The sequence below is a fragment of the Aedes albopictus genome, chromosome 1 (assembly GCF_035046485.1).
Source record: "Aedes albopictus strain Foshan chromosome 1, AalbF5, whole genome shotgun sequence".
NCBI classification, from domain to species: Eukaryota; Metazoa; Arthropoda; class Insecta; order Diptera; family Culicidae; genus Aedes; species Aedes albopictus.
This window is the reverse complement of record NC_085136.1, coordinates 19,090,408-19,107,839: the sequence shown is the minus strand read 5'-3', so window position 1 is coordinate 19,107,839 and position 17,432 is coordinate 19,090,408. Positions and strand designations below refer to the sequence as shown.

The 17,432-nt window shown below is 40.2% G+C and overlaps 2 protein-coding genes across 3 annotated transcripts in view; both read left to right on the top strand.

Annotated features, from left to right (window-relative positions):
* LOC109408938 (uncharacterized) overlaps positions 1-17,432 on the top strand; it is a 463,030-nt gene that overhangs the window by 10,950 nt on the left and 434,648 nt on the right. Inside the window, exon 3 of one of the 2 annotated variants that reach the window (XR_009995957.1) lies at positions 9-1,938. Coding sequence is in view for 1 of the 2 variants with exons in the window: in XM_062844156.1 (XP_062700140.1) it covers positions 9-100 (92 nt within the window). In the remaining variant the exon portion in view is untranslated. Of the gene's footprint in view, positions 1-8; positions 8,474-17,432 lie in introns of those variants that run through there. The other variant, XM_062844156.1, reaches the window with a different exon arrangement.
* On the top strand, positions 10,875-11,696 carry LOC134288102 (uncharacterized). The gene has a single exon (XM_062851836.1). The coding sequence runs from the start codon at positions 10,875-10,877 to the stop codon at positions 11,694-11,696; it is 822 nt and encodes a 273-aa protein (XP_062707820.1).

The window sequence follows — 17,432 nt, the reverse complement described above, 5'->3', positions numbered from 1 at the left end:
TTTTACAGTGATCTACAACTGGTGGTACTGGAAGCCGATTTCGCTTCCGGAGCAGTACGCCAAAACGCCCTCCGTTAGCTACATCGGATCGTACTGCTGAACAGCGACAGCTGAGTAGCGACAGTTAAACACAACACGGGACGCCACCTCACCGAAGCCAAAATACAGATCAGAGAAAGTAAGAAAAAAGAGTCCGGAACAACTCCTAACCTAACCAACTGCTCAGTTCAGCCCAGGTTAACCGCGCAGATTTAAGTGTTGTGACCCCCCTCCCTCCCGGAGAGTAAACCAAATGAGTTGTTTTTGTGTAAGTATGTAAGGCTTATATCTTCTGTCATCTTTTCGATTGTTTCGTCGAATTTATTTTACTCTGAGATTAGTCCCAATACCCATTAGTCACATATCGTTGTTGTGTGTACTACTGTACTGTACTTGACCTACAAGAACTTTTTGATAGGCCTTCTTTTTAGATTTTCGTTCAATGTTTTCTAAGTAAGATTAGATGTAAACCTTCATAAGTAGGATAAGCAGATAGCGATCTAGAGTGAGAAATAAAAAAATCCTTCAAACTTCATTTTAGCGCCATGTTGGCGCTATTCAACAGCCGCCATCTTGAAATTAATACTGCCATCTTGGATATTTTGGTTATAATTTTTGGACTTCGGATATCTTCCCCACACCAAATATACTCATATAGCATGCTTTGAGAGCCTAAAACACCATACAACAGCCGCTTTCTTGAATTTAGAGCCGCCATCTTGGATTGTAGACCACCATCTTGGATATTTTGTTCGGCAGTTTTGGACTCCAAACATCTTCCCCATACCAAATATACCCATATTGCATGGTTTTCGAGCCTAAAACGCTATTCAACAGCCGCCTTCTTAAATTTAGAGCCGCCATCTTGGATTTTAGACCACCATCTTGGATATTTTGCTCGTCATTTTAGGACTCCAGACATCTTCCCCATACCAAATATACCCATATGTCATGGTTTTAGAGCCTAAACACCATTCAAAAGCTGCCATCTTAAATTTGGAGTCGCCATCTTGGATTTTATACCGCCATCTTGGATATTTTGGTTGCCACTTTAGGACTCCAGACATCTTCCCCATACCAAATATACCCATATTGCATGGTTTTAGAGCCTAAAACACCAATAAATAGCCGCCATCTTGAATTGGGAGCCGCCATCTTGGATATTTTGCTCGTCATTTTAGGACTCCAGACATCTTCCCCATACCAAATATACCCATATTTCATGGTTTTAGAGCCTAAACACCATTCAAAAGCTGCCATCTTAAATTTGGAGTCGCCATCTTGGATTTTATACCGCCATCTTGAATATTTTGGTCGTATTTTTGGACTCCGGACATCTTCCCCATACCAAATATACCCATATTGCATGGTTTTAGAGCCTAAAACACTATTAAACAGCCGCCATCTTGAATTTGGTGCCACCATCTTGGATTTATACCGCCATCTTGAATATTTTGGTCGTATTTTTTAACTTCGGACATCTTCCCCATACCAAATATACCCATATTGCATGGTTTTTGAGCCTAAAACACCATTAAACAAACACCATCTTGAATCTTAGGTTGTTATCTTGAATTTTGGGCCGACATCACGGAATCTGTGATCTGCAGTGTTGATTTCCGCACAAAATTCGTCAACCATGCTTAAGGTGAAACGGGACGCCGTGTTATTTTTCCTATCTTGCCTCTCTTTCTAACAATTTGCCTCGCGATTTTGAAGATGATAATCTCGAGTTCTATTGCACTGAAGATGTTGAAAACCAATCAGCATATGCACTGCAAGTGAGCATACACAATGATAGGTTTTTGTTGCAAAATATGAAGTAGAATCTGAGATTACCATCTTAGTAGCCACAGAGCAATGGCGGATATTTCCTCGACCGTCCCGTCCGCCCTTAAGGTTTCAAAAATCACCGCAGTTTGATGTGTCGCATGATGGGGCGGCTTGGTTCAGTTTTTTATTCGGCCAGTTCTACCAATGCTGGCCCGGATCACTGAAATGGCCATAACTTCGGAACGCCTTGACCGATCCGGACCATTTTCTATGAAGAACAATGCGGTAAAATTCCGATTCGATTCGAACTATAATCCGAAAAATTGGCCAATGGAAAGGGCCTTAAAAGTGAGTGAACTTATTTTGCGCACAGACATACATACATACATACCGACATCATCTCAAATCATCGAACAGAGTCGATTGGTATATGCGACTTGATCTTCCGAGCCTTTTTTCGAAAAATCGTTTTTTGAGTGAACATATAGCCTTTCCAGTACACTTAGTGTGCGAGAAAGGCAAAACCTGGACCAACCGAGAATCGAACCCCCGACATCCTCAGCATAACCTAACCAGTGAAGTGATTAGTCCTTCTCATGGTTACAGGAATGATGAATGGGGGTTAAAGGGGGGTTTTGGAAGCATTTGAGAAAGTTTCAGAGCATTTTTGACGGGATTCAGAAGCGTTACGAAGGAGTTTCTGGCGGATTCGGAGCCCCTCAAGTGCGTTACATGGGGTCCGTAGAGGTCTAAGATTTTGGAGGAAGTTTCAGAGCATTTTCGGCGGGATTCAGAGGCATTACAGAAGCGTTGCGGAGGAGTTTGATGTAACGCATGATGGAGGGGCTTGGTTACGTTTTATATACGGCCAGTTCAACCAGTCCTGGTACGGATACTGAAATGGCCATAACTCCGGAACGCCTTGACCGATCCGGACAATTTTCAATAGCAAATAATGCGGTAAAATTCCGGTTCGACTCGAGCTATAATCCGAAAAATCGGCTAATGGAAAGTGCCTTAAAAGTGAGTGAAATTATTTTGCGCACAGACATACATACATACATACACACATACACACATCATCTCAAATCATCTCAAATCATCGAAATGAGTCGATTGGTATATGCGACTTGATCCTCCGAGCCTTTTTCCGAAAATTCGTTCGTTTCGAGTGAACATATAGCCTTTCCAGTACACTTAGTGTGCGAGAAAGGCAAAATCCTAGACCAATCGGGAATCGAACCCGACCCCCGGTTTAAGGGGGGTTTTGGAAGCATTTGAGGAAGCTTAAGAGCATTTTTGATGAGATTCAGAAGCGTTACGGAGGAGTTTCTGGCGGATTCGAAGCCTCTCAGATGCGTTACATGGAGTCCGAAGGGGTTAGGGGGATTTTAGAGGCAGTTCAGGAAGTTCCAGAGCATTTTCGGCGGAATTCAGAGGCGTAACAGAAGCGTTACGGATGAGTTTTCGGGGGTTTCGGAGCCTCTCAAGTACGTTACATGGGGTCCGAGGGGGTTTAAGGCGGATTTTGGAGGCACTTCAGCAAGTTTCAAAGCGTTTTCGGCAGGATTCAGGTGCGTTACGCAGGCGTTTTCAGGGGATTCGGACCCTCTCAGGTGCGTTACATGGGGTCCGAGGGGGTTTGAGGGGGATTTCAGATGCAGAAGTTTCAGAATATTTTTGGTGGAATTCAGAAGCGTTATGGTAGCGTTACGGAGGAGTTTTCGGGGGTTTTGGACCGTCCCAGGTGCGTTACATGGGGTACGAGGGGGTTTCAGGGGGACCTTGGCTGCATTTCAGGTAGTTTCAGAAGATATCTTTTGAAACTCCCCTGAAATAACCTTTTATTTAAGTGTTCTTGAAACCGCCTAATACGAGCCTGACCAAACATGCCTCGAAACGCTCCTGAAACCTCCGTAAACCCGTTGAAATGCCCCTGAATTCATCATAATCAATTTAAAATGTCTCTGGAACCCCTTTGGACGCCTGTAATAGAGTCCATAAACCCCTTGAAACGCCCCTGAATGCTATCAAACGCCCTCCAAAACCTCTTGGACCCTTATAATATTTCAGAAACACCCTGAAATGATTCTGAAATACCTTGAAACGCCCCTCAAAGCCCTTGCACCGCCCTTTAAAAGCTGAAGTCCCTTAAATTGACCTTGAAGCCCCTTGGAACCCCCTTACTTAGTGGATGACTGACACTGAGGAAGATTACACGAGGTTGTCGAAATACGCGTATCTGTCAAAGGATAAGCAAAATAGGGCGGAATTAAAAGGTCCAAATGTCATTACACTCATTCGAAGAGGACATTCTGCTTAGAGGGTTCGAAAAGTCGGTACAAGACTTCTTAAACTATTGAAATGCCCCTGAATTTTCCGTTATCTCATTGAAATGCCAACAAATCTTGAAAGAACGCCCATAGGTCATCCAAACTGTTCTTGAGTTTAGATCCTTAAGTATATGGGGGTAACGATAACTTATTTCATTATACAAAGCTCCGATTTGTAATCTATCGTGTCCGGTAAGTCTTCTGAAAGATTCAAAGACAATATTAGATCAGACGAGATATCCAAGGTCATCCAAACTGTTCTTGAGTTTAGATCCTTAAGTCTATGGGTGTAATGGTAACTTCTTTCATTATACAAAGCTACGATTTGTAATCTATCATGTCCATTAAGTCTTCTGAAAGGTTAATAGACAATATCAGATCAGCCGGGATATCCTAGGTCATCCGGACTGTTCTTGAGTTTAGATCCTCAAGTCTATGGGTGTAACGGTAACTTTTTTCATTATACAAAGCTACGATTTGTAATCTATCATGTCCAGTAAGTCTTCTGACAGCTTAATAGACAATATTAGATCAGACGAGATATCCTAGGTCATCCAAACTGTTCTTGAGTTTAGATCCTCAAGTCTATGGGTGTACGGGAAATTCTTTTATTATACAAAGCTACGATTTGTAATCTATCATATCCAGTAAGTCTTCTGAAAGGTTAATAGACAGTATCAGGTCAGTCGGGATATCCTAGGTCATTCAAACTGTGCTTGAGTTTCGATCCTAAAGTCTACGGATGTAATGATAACTTCTTTTATTACACAAAGCTACGATTTGTAATCTATTATGTCCAGTAAGTCTTCTGAAAGGTTAATAGACAATATCAGATTAGTCGGGATATCCTAGATCATCCTAACTGTTCTTGAGTTTAGATCCTTAGTCTACGGGTGTAACGATAACTTCTTTTATTATATAAAGCTACAATTTGTAATCTATTATGTCCAGTAAGTCTTCTGACAGCTTAATAGACAATATTAGATCAGACGAGATATCCTAGGTCATCCAAACTGTTCTTGAGTTTAGATCCTCAAGTCTATGGGTGTACGGGAAATTCTTTTATTATACAAAGCTACGATTTGTAATCTATCATATCCAGTAAGTCTTCTGAAAGGTTAATAGACAGTATCAGGTCAGTCGGGATATCCTAGGTCATTCAAACTGTGCTTGAGTTTCGATCCTAAAGTCTACGGATGTAACGATAACTTCTTTTATTACACAAAGCTACGATTTGTAATCTATTATGTCCAGTAAGTCTTCTGAAAGGTTAATAGACAGTATCAGATCAGTCGAGATATCCTACGTCATCCAGACTGTTCTTGAGTTTAGATCCTAAAGTCTACGGGTGTAACGGTAACTTCTTTTATTATACAAAGCTACGATTTGTAATCTATTATGTCCAGTGAGTCTTCTGAAAATTCAACAGGCAGTATTAGGTCATTCAAACTGTTCTTGAGTTTCGATCCTAAAGTCTACAAGTATAACGGTAGCTTCTTTTATTATACAAAGCTACGATATGTAATCTATCATGTCCAGTGAGTCTTCTGAAATTTTAAAAGACAATATCAGATCAGTCGAGATATTCTAGGTCATCCAGACTGTTCTTGAGTTTAGTTCCTAAAGTCTACGGCTATAGTCTCCGGAGTAGTGTTGTTGATCTGGAATATCTCAAAGCAATTTTGATATGACTCATGATATGCCAGGGGGTTACAGATTACAGTGCAAAGTTCATTGTGAGAATAACTACTGTTACTATCAAGAGCCAAACTTCAGGATAGTTTGGACGACCTGCAATGTCCCAAAAGTTCACAATAATATAAAGTACAGTTCAGATTGGTCCAGTCACCGCGATTGATCATGAATTCACGTTACTCAGTATGCCAGATACAGCTAATGTTACTAGTGTAGACCTGAAGTTCTGAACTCAAAGATAGTTTGGCTGACCTGGAACATTCCCATAGTGTCTCTAAATGACATTTGAGATTTCAAGAGCTTAACGGATCTCAGCTGGTTATGCTATGCTATTATTTATGGTGAAAACACATAAAGTTTTCCTTGTAGATTTGAAGGGCTATATTATAGAACAGTTTGGACGAACCTGAATGTCCCAAAGGTTTATAATAATGAAGTAGACTTCATATTGGTCCAGTAACCACGGATGAATATTCAACGTTATTCATTATAACAGATATGACTGTTGTTATGAGTGTAGACCTGAAGTCCTGAGCTCCAAGGTTGTTTGGCTGACCTGCAATATCCCTGTAGTGTCTTTAAATGACATTTGAGATTCCATGAGCTTCGCGGATCCCAGCAGATTATGCAATACTACTATTTATGAAGAAAACACATAATGTTATTCGTGTAGATTTGAAGGACTTGATTATAGAACAGTTTGGACGACTCTGAATGTCCCCAAGGTTTATAATAAGCTTGTAGACTTCAGATTGGTCCAGTGACCACGGATAAATATGCAACGTTAGTCAGTATAGCAGATATGGCTGTTGTTACGAAGTCCTGAACTCTATGGTAGTTTGGCTGACCTGGAAAATATCCCTGTAGTGTATCTAAATGACATTTGAGATTTCAAGAGCTTCGCGAATCCGAGCAGATTATACAATACTATTATTTATGGTGCAAATTGTCGTAGATTTGAAGGCCTTAATTATAGAACAGTTTGGACGACTCTGAATGTTTGTAATAAGCTAGTAGATTTCAGATTGCTCCAGTAACTGCGGTTGATCATGCAACGTTACTCAATATAACAGATATGGCTACTGTTACGAGTATGAACCTTAAGTTCTGAACTCCAGGGTAGTTTGGCTGACCTGGAATACCTCTATAGTGTCTATAAACGTCATTATAGATGTCAAGAGCTTCACGGACCCCAGTAGGTTATGCAATGCTATTATTTGTGGCGAAAATACATAAAATTATTCTTGTAGATTTGAAGGACTTTACTATAAGACAGTTTGGAATACCTAGATCAATTCAGAACATAGAACACCTTTTGATATTCTTAGCGAAGGCTGAATGAATACATATAAACGTAACCCACATCCAAGTTCAGCTATTAAAAGAACTGGTATGTCTATTATTTCGTTTTTCCAGAGCATAGCGTGTACTAAGTATACAACGTAACCGCTGGTATAAATTGGTGAGCTCGTTTTATGCTATTTTATGCTTCTAAAAGCAAAGTTCACCCGTACCTAATTGGCGTCATCTTGTTTCTGACATTGCTTGTAACAGTTTGGTCTTGCTGAATACCCCCGCGCTTACATGATATACAAATAGTTGTTTGAAACATAATTATATGAGGTTGCTATCTGATTATCCTACTTATTCCCAGTGTTTTTACTACTACGTACTTTTCAAATCCAAATTTGTCTACGTTCTATACTCTTGATCTTGAAAACAAAAAGCTAAAACATAAATTTATCCTATTATTTAAAACTTTAGGCTAAGTTAAGTGAAATGATATTACAATACCCTGACTGAAAACTGAAACATATTAGTGTTAAGCTTAAAACTCCTGTTGTTTTTTTTTTATTTTGTTTGTTCTTCCTCGATTGTTTTCCGTTGTTGGATCAATGCCAAAAACTAACCCCAAACTTAACTCGAAAACGTGAATAAATGATAACAAATGTACGATAGAACTGTGAGTAACGAACAGTTATTCATAGACGATGATGCTTCCTTAGATGAAATCAATTTTGGGAGAAAACATGCCATAACGAAACTTCAATTATTAACGCAATGAGCGAGAAAGCAGAAGCAAAAAACCCCGTGAATTCTGAGAGTAGTGGAAGTAATGACGGACGAGCCGATGTAACAGTATGTGTGCGATAATGATATTACACTGAACAAAAAACGCCGAAGTGGAAAACGAAACTGAGTACAGTAGAACATATTTAAAAGTAGAAGAAACGTGTGGGCGTGATCCGGTGAAAAAGAAACACTACGAGTAGAATGGTGCATTTTCTTCCTTCCCACTGATTACAGAAAGAAACAAAATTTAGAAAACAAAAAAAAAACATAGACTTATAAACTCCTGACAAGTTAAAACCCACAGAAAGATAGCGATTGCATTTTTAAAGCTATTAAGGAACAAACACTCACATACACTAACACTAACACACACACAAACGCACGGTTGTACATAGCGAATAGAAACAGCGCGCAAGCACACATAGCGTAATGAGAATACTATTATATATTTTTTGCGGTGGAAATGAGTTAGAGGAGAGAAGAAAACAGTCAGTTGAATAAATATGTATAGAGAGAGAGGAAACAACGTGTGTGAAACAAAGGCATTTAATCGCTCAAAATCAAGATGTAGTTTGTTTGTAAATGATGACACAATTCCTATGGTTAAGCGTTCAATACGACACACCCAATCCTCTGTATCTCCACATTTGTCTCGAGAAGAAATAGCACAGAAACAAAAATGACGTCTCACAACTAACTCCTCATCGTTCCCCTTTTTAACAGTTAGTTCAAATTTTCTGTAGTTGAAAAATCGCTCGCTCATGGCGCTCACATCGCTTTCACTCCTCTTTGACGTTTGATTCTCTCCAGGAATTCCTGGAGGATCCTATCCAAGAATCGCGGAGGATCCTCTCCAAGGATCTTGAAGGACCGTCACCTATTCAGCGGTTTGCCAAACACAGCTTGGTGGCAATTTGCTTCAAGTGGTACGTCTGTTTGCCAGTGAAATAGGTATTTGTCAACATGAGAAATTTTGTTGCAGGATCTCCAAGTATGATGACAGTTCTCTTAGGTATCTTCCATTGCATGTGTATTAAATGGGATTCCATAACCTTTTTCTATGTATGGGTGCAAAAAATGGCGATCTAGCATACCTTCGAAGAGAACTGTCATAATAATTGGATACGACCTCCCCAATGTTCGTTTTACCCTTGTGAATGTACTTAAAACAGGGTCTCGTTTGTCATAAAGTCATTTGACATAACGTTATTTGGCATAAAGTACATTTGGAACTATGGACATATTGCACAAAAATAAATGGTGCATCTAATGCCAAACGACCGTTATGAAAAATGGCGTCATGCCAAATGTCTCGCTCTCCCAGAGTTTCCCATTGCTCATGTGTACATAAATGTGACAGCGAGCCTCACACCAACTTGTCTCCCAGCTCTTCAAAATCGCAGTGTGCTGCGCTGCTAGGAGGCTCACGAAAATCTGGTAGGTGCGAGCTAGGCACATGGTCCAGTGCACGAGCTTACGCTGGCCTGCTTACTCTCACAGAAAGTTTGACGTTTGAGAGGTGCCGACACCGCTCAAACGTCAAATTTCGTGTGAGAGTAAGCAGGCCAGAATATATTCGTGCAGTGGACCATAGCTCCCGGGGAGCTCGTCTCATGCGCTGCGTGAGCTGTTGGTATCTAAGGTGAAAAACAACTTCTTGGTAACGAAGAACCTCAACAACTTTTTTCCGTACACAACACAAGTGTGTGGTTGGTCTATGCGATACGACTAGGAACTCTCAATGCAAAGGTTAAGGTTTCAATTCTCGTTCGTTTAGGAAGTTTTTGTCATGAAGTTTTCTAATTTAATCAGCGCATGAGACGAAGCTCATGAGACACATCTTGAGAAAAATGAGGCGCACAACTTTCAGTCTCCAAATGTACTGTGCTCCTGGGAGCTTGCTTGCAATGTGGCTCCCGTACATGGGACTACAGAACGTGTACATCAACTCTGCGCTCTCCTTGAGTCCTAATGTCGATTTTGATGGTCATATCTATTGGATTCACACTAACGTTCATTTTTTGCCGTCAAAACAGCTATCCTGCCATCTGTTTGGGTTACTACCTAAATATCCTTTTTGGGGACAAGAGTATGTTCAATTAACTCTAATGTCGATTTCGGTCTCTCGTATGTTGAAGTACTTTACTAATGTAAATGTAAACTTATCTTCAGGTTTATTCATATTATTCAGCCCACGGTTCTACAACCTTCCAAAAGAAAATTCCGGAATGTTTCTCAAACATTTTACGCAGAATTAGTAATTACACGATTAGGAAAATGTTAAAAAAAAAAAAACAAATTGAGTAGCTCGCTGTAAGACATTTTTTGTTTGATGCTTTATCGATCCATCACTTCTACTTTTGCGCTATGAAGATCACTGTTACTTTTGTGTTATGCTGAAACGTCCCTGACACCCCATAGAACCCCGGTACACCCCTGAAACCTCTTGAAACATAGAATCCATAGAACCCCATGGAAAGCCTTGAAATTTATTGACCTCTTGAAACACTCTGGAACACCTTGGCTCACACCCGGAACCCCCTTAATACCCCTTAAAACTCCCCGGAACGCCTCTTAAACCCCCTAGAGCGCACCCGAAACACCCTTGGAACCTCTCTGAAACCCCTTGAACGTCCCTGATACCTTCTGAAACTCCCTGAGACACCCTGGAACACATCTGAAATTCCTTTGAAACGTTCTGGAAAGTCCTTGACTCTTTTCTTCCTAAGACCCATTACCCACTACTGATATGTTACGAGGACCTTCTGCGAGTTGCGGAGTTTGGCTAGGATGTGGTGGGATTTGGCCGTGGGGTTGTTGAACTTCTACAAAATACTACACAAAGTTACTCTGTCAACGCAATCCGAAATTCCCGACGCGTGATACAGTCTAGCCCGATCCGGCGGAGTTAGCCCCGGATATGTGTCAACAACCCGAAACGAATTCGCAGCGAGTTTTGGCATGTCGCATGGCCAAACGCTGATGACCAGATTAGCTACCAAGGCTGCAGCTGCAGCCGCAAAGCAGAAGCAGCAAATTATAGACAACGCAAGCAGCTGGGAAATCAAAGCCGACGCAGATATGCTAAAGGAAGTATCGTCGCTGTCCCGCCAGCGTGATCAGGTAAGCCTTAAGCGAACACGAGGGCAAAGGACACTTGTCACTGCAAAGCATGAAGTGAGCCTCCCGCAACTCAAGACATTCCTGAAGAAGGTGAATGACGCGTACGCCGAATTGGGTGCTATTCATAAGAAGCTGATATCCCGGATGAACCTTTCCGACAGTCATCGAGGAGTTCATGTTAGCACACGAGACGAACATCACCAAGGCTCAAACTCCACAACCACAGGTGATCCTGAAGTAATAGCCATTGAAGGTACCGATCCCTACTTTCGATGGATCGTACGCCCCAGCTGGCCAAAGTTTAAGCCCATATTCCAGGACCTAATGGTTGACTCGGGAGATTCCGATGTCATTAAGCTTTATCACCTTGATAAAACGCTTGTCGGTGAAGCGGCTGGAGTTCTTGATGTCAAGGTAATGAGCGAATGGAACTACCAGCAAGCATGGACTATCCTCTCCGAACGATACGAGAACAAGAGGATCGTCGTCGAGACGCAAATCTGTGGCCTATTCAACATCTCGAAAATGACCTCAGGATCCTGTGAAGAGCTTCGACGACTCCACGACGAGTGTATCCGACCTCTACCTGGTCCACATCTTGTCGTCTTCGATGGATCAAGCAACGAGGATAATATGGGAGGCTACGCAGAAGAAATGTGAGTGGCCAACGTATGAGCAGACCACTTCGTTTCTTCAGACAAGGTGCCAGATGCTGGAGAATTGTGAAATGGCATTCCAAAACTCCACCTCTCAGCCACTGCCGAAACCGAGTTCGAAAGGCCAAGCATTATCGAAGGCAGTCGGTGTGAAGGTTCATGCCGCTGCGACCGAATCGCAGAGGAAAGACAAGTATGATTTCTGTCAGGGTACACAGCTGCCTGCCGATCGAGAAAAAGATTCGAGACATCCGGCGTCTGCTTCGATTGTCTTCGCAAGGGGCCCAACGCTACAGATTGTCCCTCGCCCAAGACATGCCAGAAATGTCAGAAGCGACATCATACGCAGCTCCATAACAACTGAAACAATAGCTGAAACCAAGTGAAGTATGTCCGTCCCAGCTCAGGAAAACCGCCCTCCCATTGACCAGAACAAGATATCCGATTCGACCTCGACTAGAGAGACCCCGCAACTCTTCGAAGACCGTGTTCCTGCTAAAAACAGCTGTTGTCAACGCGGTGGATAGGAACAACCATCCAAGTGAACTTTATCACAGCTGATTTTGCGAGAGAACAACGTGCCAATGCGAGGTATCAACGACGTCAAGACCATCGTCCTCGACAAAGCTGAAGTAAGGTTCCGGTCTAGGATATCATGCGCAGGTCCAGTGCTTGATAACGATCAACGTCACAGAATCGAGGTTTCATCCTGGAACATCCCCTTCGGCTTTCAACTAGCAGATCCAGAGCCGGAGAAAATCGATATGCTTCTCGGAGCTGAGCTTTTCCTGCCGTTGCTACAACCTGGCCACATCAAACTCGACGAAGACTTCCTCGAGCTGCGCGAAACCTTCCTAGGATGGGTGGTAGCTGGAGTCTTCAATGAACATTCCATCGCCAACGAGCTGCACCATTCGCTCATCGCATCGCTAGCCGACGTTGAGGAAGCAATGTAGCGTTTTTGGAAAAATGAAAATGTGTGGTGCACAATGTGAATAGATCCGGACAGAGAACGGAACCAAAGAAGGGCAGCCGAAATTTTGCCACTGGCTAGCACCAACAGGCCAGGAAAGTCCAGTTGAACCCGTGTGCAAGTCGGTCCGGTATCCACAACAGGTTACCGTAAAACGGGGTATCATTGATCGGCTTCACTGACCTCTTGAAATGTCCAAACAAACATTTTTAATTGAATCAGTTTCTGCTCACGAATGGTATTTCATAATCTGCTGTTATTTAGCTACTAAACGACATGGAGTTCATGAAAATTTGATTTCATAAACATTGAAATTAATCGATTTTTTCTTAACTGTGTTTCGTAATGCAATGAGATACATTCTCAAACATTCATGCTTGGTATGAATACTAGATACAATATTAGGTTAGAAATCACTGTAAAACTTCAATATGATATCCTAGAGCTGGATTTAATAAACGAAACCTTTATGAAAGTACACTTTTTCAGTAAAATGCACGATTTATTCAAAATAGGCTATCAATTCCTTAAACAATTTCCTACCTTTAGGCGTTATTTACGGCTTGGAGGATTTTAATCCTACAATAACTCAAAAAGTACAACACATGTAAGAATTTGGACAACATATTTGAAATCAGAGACCCTAAATTGAGTATGTAAGGATATTTTCAACTCAAACTAACATTGATTACTGACATGTTCAATGTTACCCCAAATCTAAAAAATCAAAAATTAGATTATAAAGCTTATTTTATCATGATTTAAAGTTTCGCAATACTTCTTCGAGTAGCTTAAGGACAGACTTGTTAGAATCCCAAAATGGCCGCCACAATGGCCGAGTTTGGCACCCACTCACGAAATTTGAAAGCACAAATCTCTTCGTAAACAAAACCAGCGCACCTGAGCTTCTCATTTTAAGCTTATTACAAGTGAGCAAGAACAAAATAATAAAATGCACTGTTGTTTAAAGCTTGCTTCTTGAGATTTGTGCGTCTGAAGTTATGATGTACTGTTTAAACGGGATTTTAAGACGTTTGTCCTTAACACATACTCAGAGGACCAGTACTTGTTTTACAAATATAAAACATGTAACTTCCCGAATAAAAAATACAGTAGAAAAACCGAACGTTGTATTGTAACAGTACAATTTAAACCCATATTTTTACAATAGACATCACTGTAAAAATAAAAAATACAAAAACAATAAAATGTAATGTAGACACCATACAGTAAATTGTAAATAAGATTTTTACAATATACTATACGGGTGGTTAAGTATCGTAACAATATAAAACAATATTTTTCTCCATATATTTTTTTTTGCAAAACCATACATTATATTGTAAATGAATTGTAATAAATATTGATACGTGGGTTTTAATAAACCGTACATTGTATGGTACACATATGGTTTCAAACAATAAAATGTACCGTAAATATATTGTTTTTAATTGTAGTTTCACTACTGGTTATACATTTAATTAAATGGTTTTGGCATGGTTCTCTTTTGTTATATTGTATTGGTTTACATTACATAAACCATATATATTATCTTGTCATTTTCCTCCTGTTAATGGCATCTTAGCACATCTTAGGCTTACTAGCATTATGAGAAAGCGCTTTGGGAATTCTCCAGAGCGTTTTGGATAACCCTTCATATATTGGATCGCCCACGTCTAAGTCTGAGTCGAGGTCTGAGTAGTCTCTGATTGCATTAACAGTTGAAGCTTAGGCTCCCATGCTCCACTAGCCAGATAACCGGGTTTCGCAAACTAAGCATTATTTGTGGCAACACTTTGAGCGGCATGATGGAACTATGCCGATCGCGCTAAGTATTATTAGACCACTAATGTAGTTGCAAGCGGGCCCATATAGCCGAGGCGGTAAACGCACGGGTATTCAGCATGACCATGCTGAGGGTGACGGGTTCGATTCCCGGTCGGTCCAGCATCTTTTCGTAAAGGAAATTTCCTTGACTTCCTTGGGCATAGAGTATCTTCGTGCCTGCCACACGATATACACATGCAAAATGGTCATTGGCAGAGGAAGCTCTCAGTTAATAACTGTGGAAGTGCTCATAGAACACTAAGCTGAGAAGCAGGCTTTGTCCCAGTGAGGACGTTACGCCAAGAAGAGGAGAAGCTGTAGTTGCAAGAAGTGGGTGACGAGGTACATACCCAAGTAACCACAAGCATTATATCATAACATTAATTCAATCGTATTATAGTTTAGCTAATGCGAGATAACTTTTATTCTACACCTGTCAAATAATAAAGCGTTAAATGTACATTATGAAAGCATTGAAGCATTATGAGATTTTGACAGTTCGGTATAGTTCTATAGGGGCGTTGTTTAATGCTTCATTGCATTACCATGTTAAAAGCTTTATGGCAATCAATAATGCATACTTTATACATGCCTTTACTAATGCTTTCGTAGTTGTAAACAGAAAAAACATCAGTTCGAAAAAAAATCGGTTCAACCTTTGTTTTTAACACAACCATTTAAAAGAAAAGAAAAACAAACCCAAATTTTCATGGATTGCTGCGTAGAACTTGGATTATCATGCTCAGATGTTGCTGAAAATTTATATTGTGTATGTTTTTTTTTTTATTCTGGTTGGGACATAAAGACAATCAGATGCTGAGGGAACAAAAATTATGTGGGGTTGAGGTATTGGTTTCCTTATTTAACATATAGTGCCCCGATTTCATAAAATAAATGGTAGAAGTGAGCACGTATGAAAACGATAAGAGCTAAATCAACACAGACTACTTTATATAGGGTGACAATGGGTATTATCGGCAGGTTTGTTCTCTTCGTCATGGGGGGTTTTTGTCAGCCAAATTGCCTGAAACTTGGCCATATAATACAGCTTAGTTGGGAAGGATTTGAGATCAAGTCTGAGTTCAATAGGTTTTAGAAAACCCCCTAAGACGAAGAGAACAAAACGGCCGAGAATAGGTAATTTCCCCTATTTATATTATCTTCGTTTGTGGAATCAATTGGTTCTGCAATCGCCTTTTTCGAATGAATTTTGTAGAGTAAGATAACTGATGGCATTCAAACCCTAGCACAACTTTTTAGAGCTGCTGAAAACACAAATCAATAAAGCACGAGCTGAGTATACGCTACTTTATGTTGCACATTTTTCCGGGTGCAAAATGCATGGTAGTCGTAGCACAGCGTTAGCGAGTCCGAGTTTCTTCGCAGTCCAGTTTCAGTAGTCTAGGTTCAATTCCCGAATTAGAATAAAAAACATCAGAGTGAGAGTATCGGAACAGGTATGAAAAGATAAAAATAGACAGATAAATGAAAAAATACTTTTTTTCTTTTGTTGACATGATGCCTTAAGTATACATCCCATACTATTTCATTGCATTAGCTATATGGTACAAGCATTTTATATGCTTTAGCAATCACCACAGTAAAGCTTGCTTTAAATCAACAATAGTAGCGCCACTTTCGACTTTAAACCTACTTTAATGGTACCTATATGACAAAACAACTTTACATCGCATGTCATATAATACACTATAAAGCGAAATTAATGCTCTATATGCAGCGTCATGGTTACTTGGGTAAGTATCATTACAGCGTGCTTAACCGTTATTGCAATATTGAGGCTCCAGTTTGACTAAAGTTTGAAATACACGGGGAAATACATAACAACTCATGAGAAAACTGTCAAGTACGATTCAAGTATAAGTTAGGTTAAAAAGCGAAACCACAGACGAACCTTAGAATTTTTTTCAGTATTCAGTCCAGTCCATATGTTAAAGATGGCTCTACGTCAAAGATAAAGTTCGTCAATCGTATTCCTCTCATCGCAATGTACATACCTAGCCCGCCATATCTCTCGTATCTGCAGTTTTTAAGACATCTGGTTTACTAATTATTTAAACATTTTATTGACTTTAAATTGATGTTTCAACTTATTCACCTTTTTCTTTCCTTTCCTTTGCACGAAAAAATCTAAAACTGAATAAATAATTTAAAATGCACGGGAAAATAATGTTTCAGAAAAGTGAATGATTCAAACGTAAGAAAAACAGTATAAAATATTGTTACTTAAAAATCGAATGTAAATGTATAGTAGCTACAATGTGCGAAGCTTTTAGTGAACCATTTCATTACAATATACATTATTGTAGCTGGTGCACTGTATGGTGCAGGAATCGTTTTCACCAAACATCCTATGGTTAGTTTTTATCCGGGTTTTGCTTTAACAAGGAAATTATTCAAGAAAAATCGAGAATTCTGATCAATGTTATTCCGGATTACGGTACCGGAAAGCTCTGATCATGGAGCCTTGTTGGTGCTCCAGCAACGAAAACTCCGGATTGCTTCACTTTCTAGACGATGTTTATTCCTCGACGATTATAATAAAACTGATACGCTTCAAGCTACATGAGTTACTTATATACTAGAAAACTTAGCAGTGTACGTGAGTGATTGGTGCAACATAGGCTCCTCCCCTTTTCATCCGAATGAAAAGGCAAAACAAAACCAACAAAACATTGATGGTCTGGAGAACGGGAGAAGCTTCCAGAACTTTTCTTAACACTAATTGGGGAAAGGTATTGGTGAACACATTATTTTACATGACAAATTACAATGAATCGGTCAAATGGAAAAGGGAATGAAGGGAAAGATGCCTATTTGGGCATTTACATACATAGTGGATCGAACAAAACAAAACAAAATGGTCAAAAAACAACAAAAATAATGGGGTTAAACGTTCGGAACTGAACAGAAGAAGTGCCT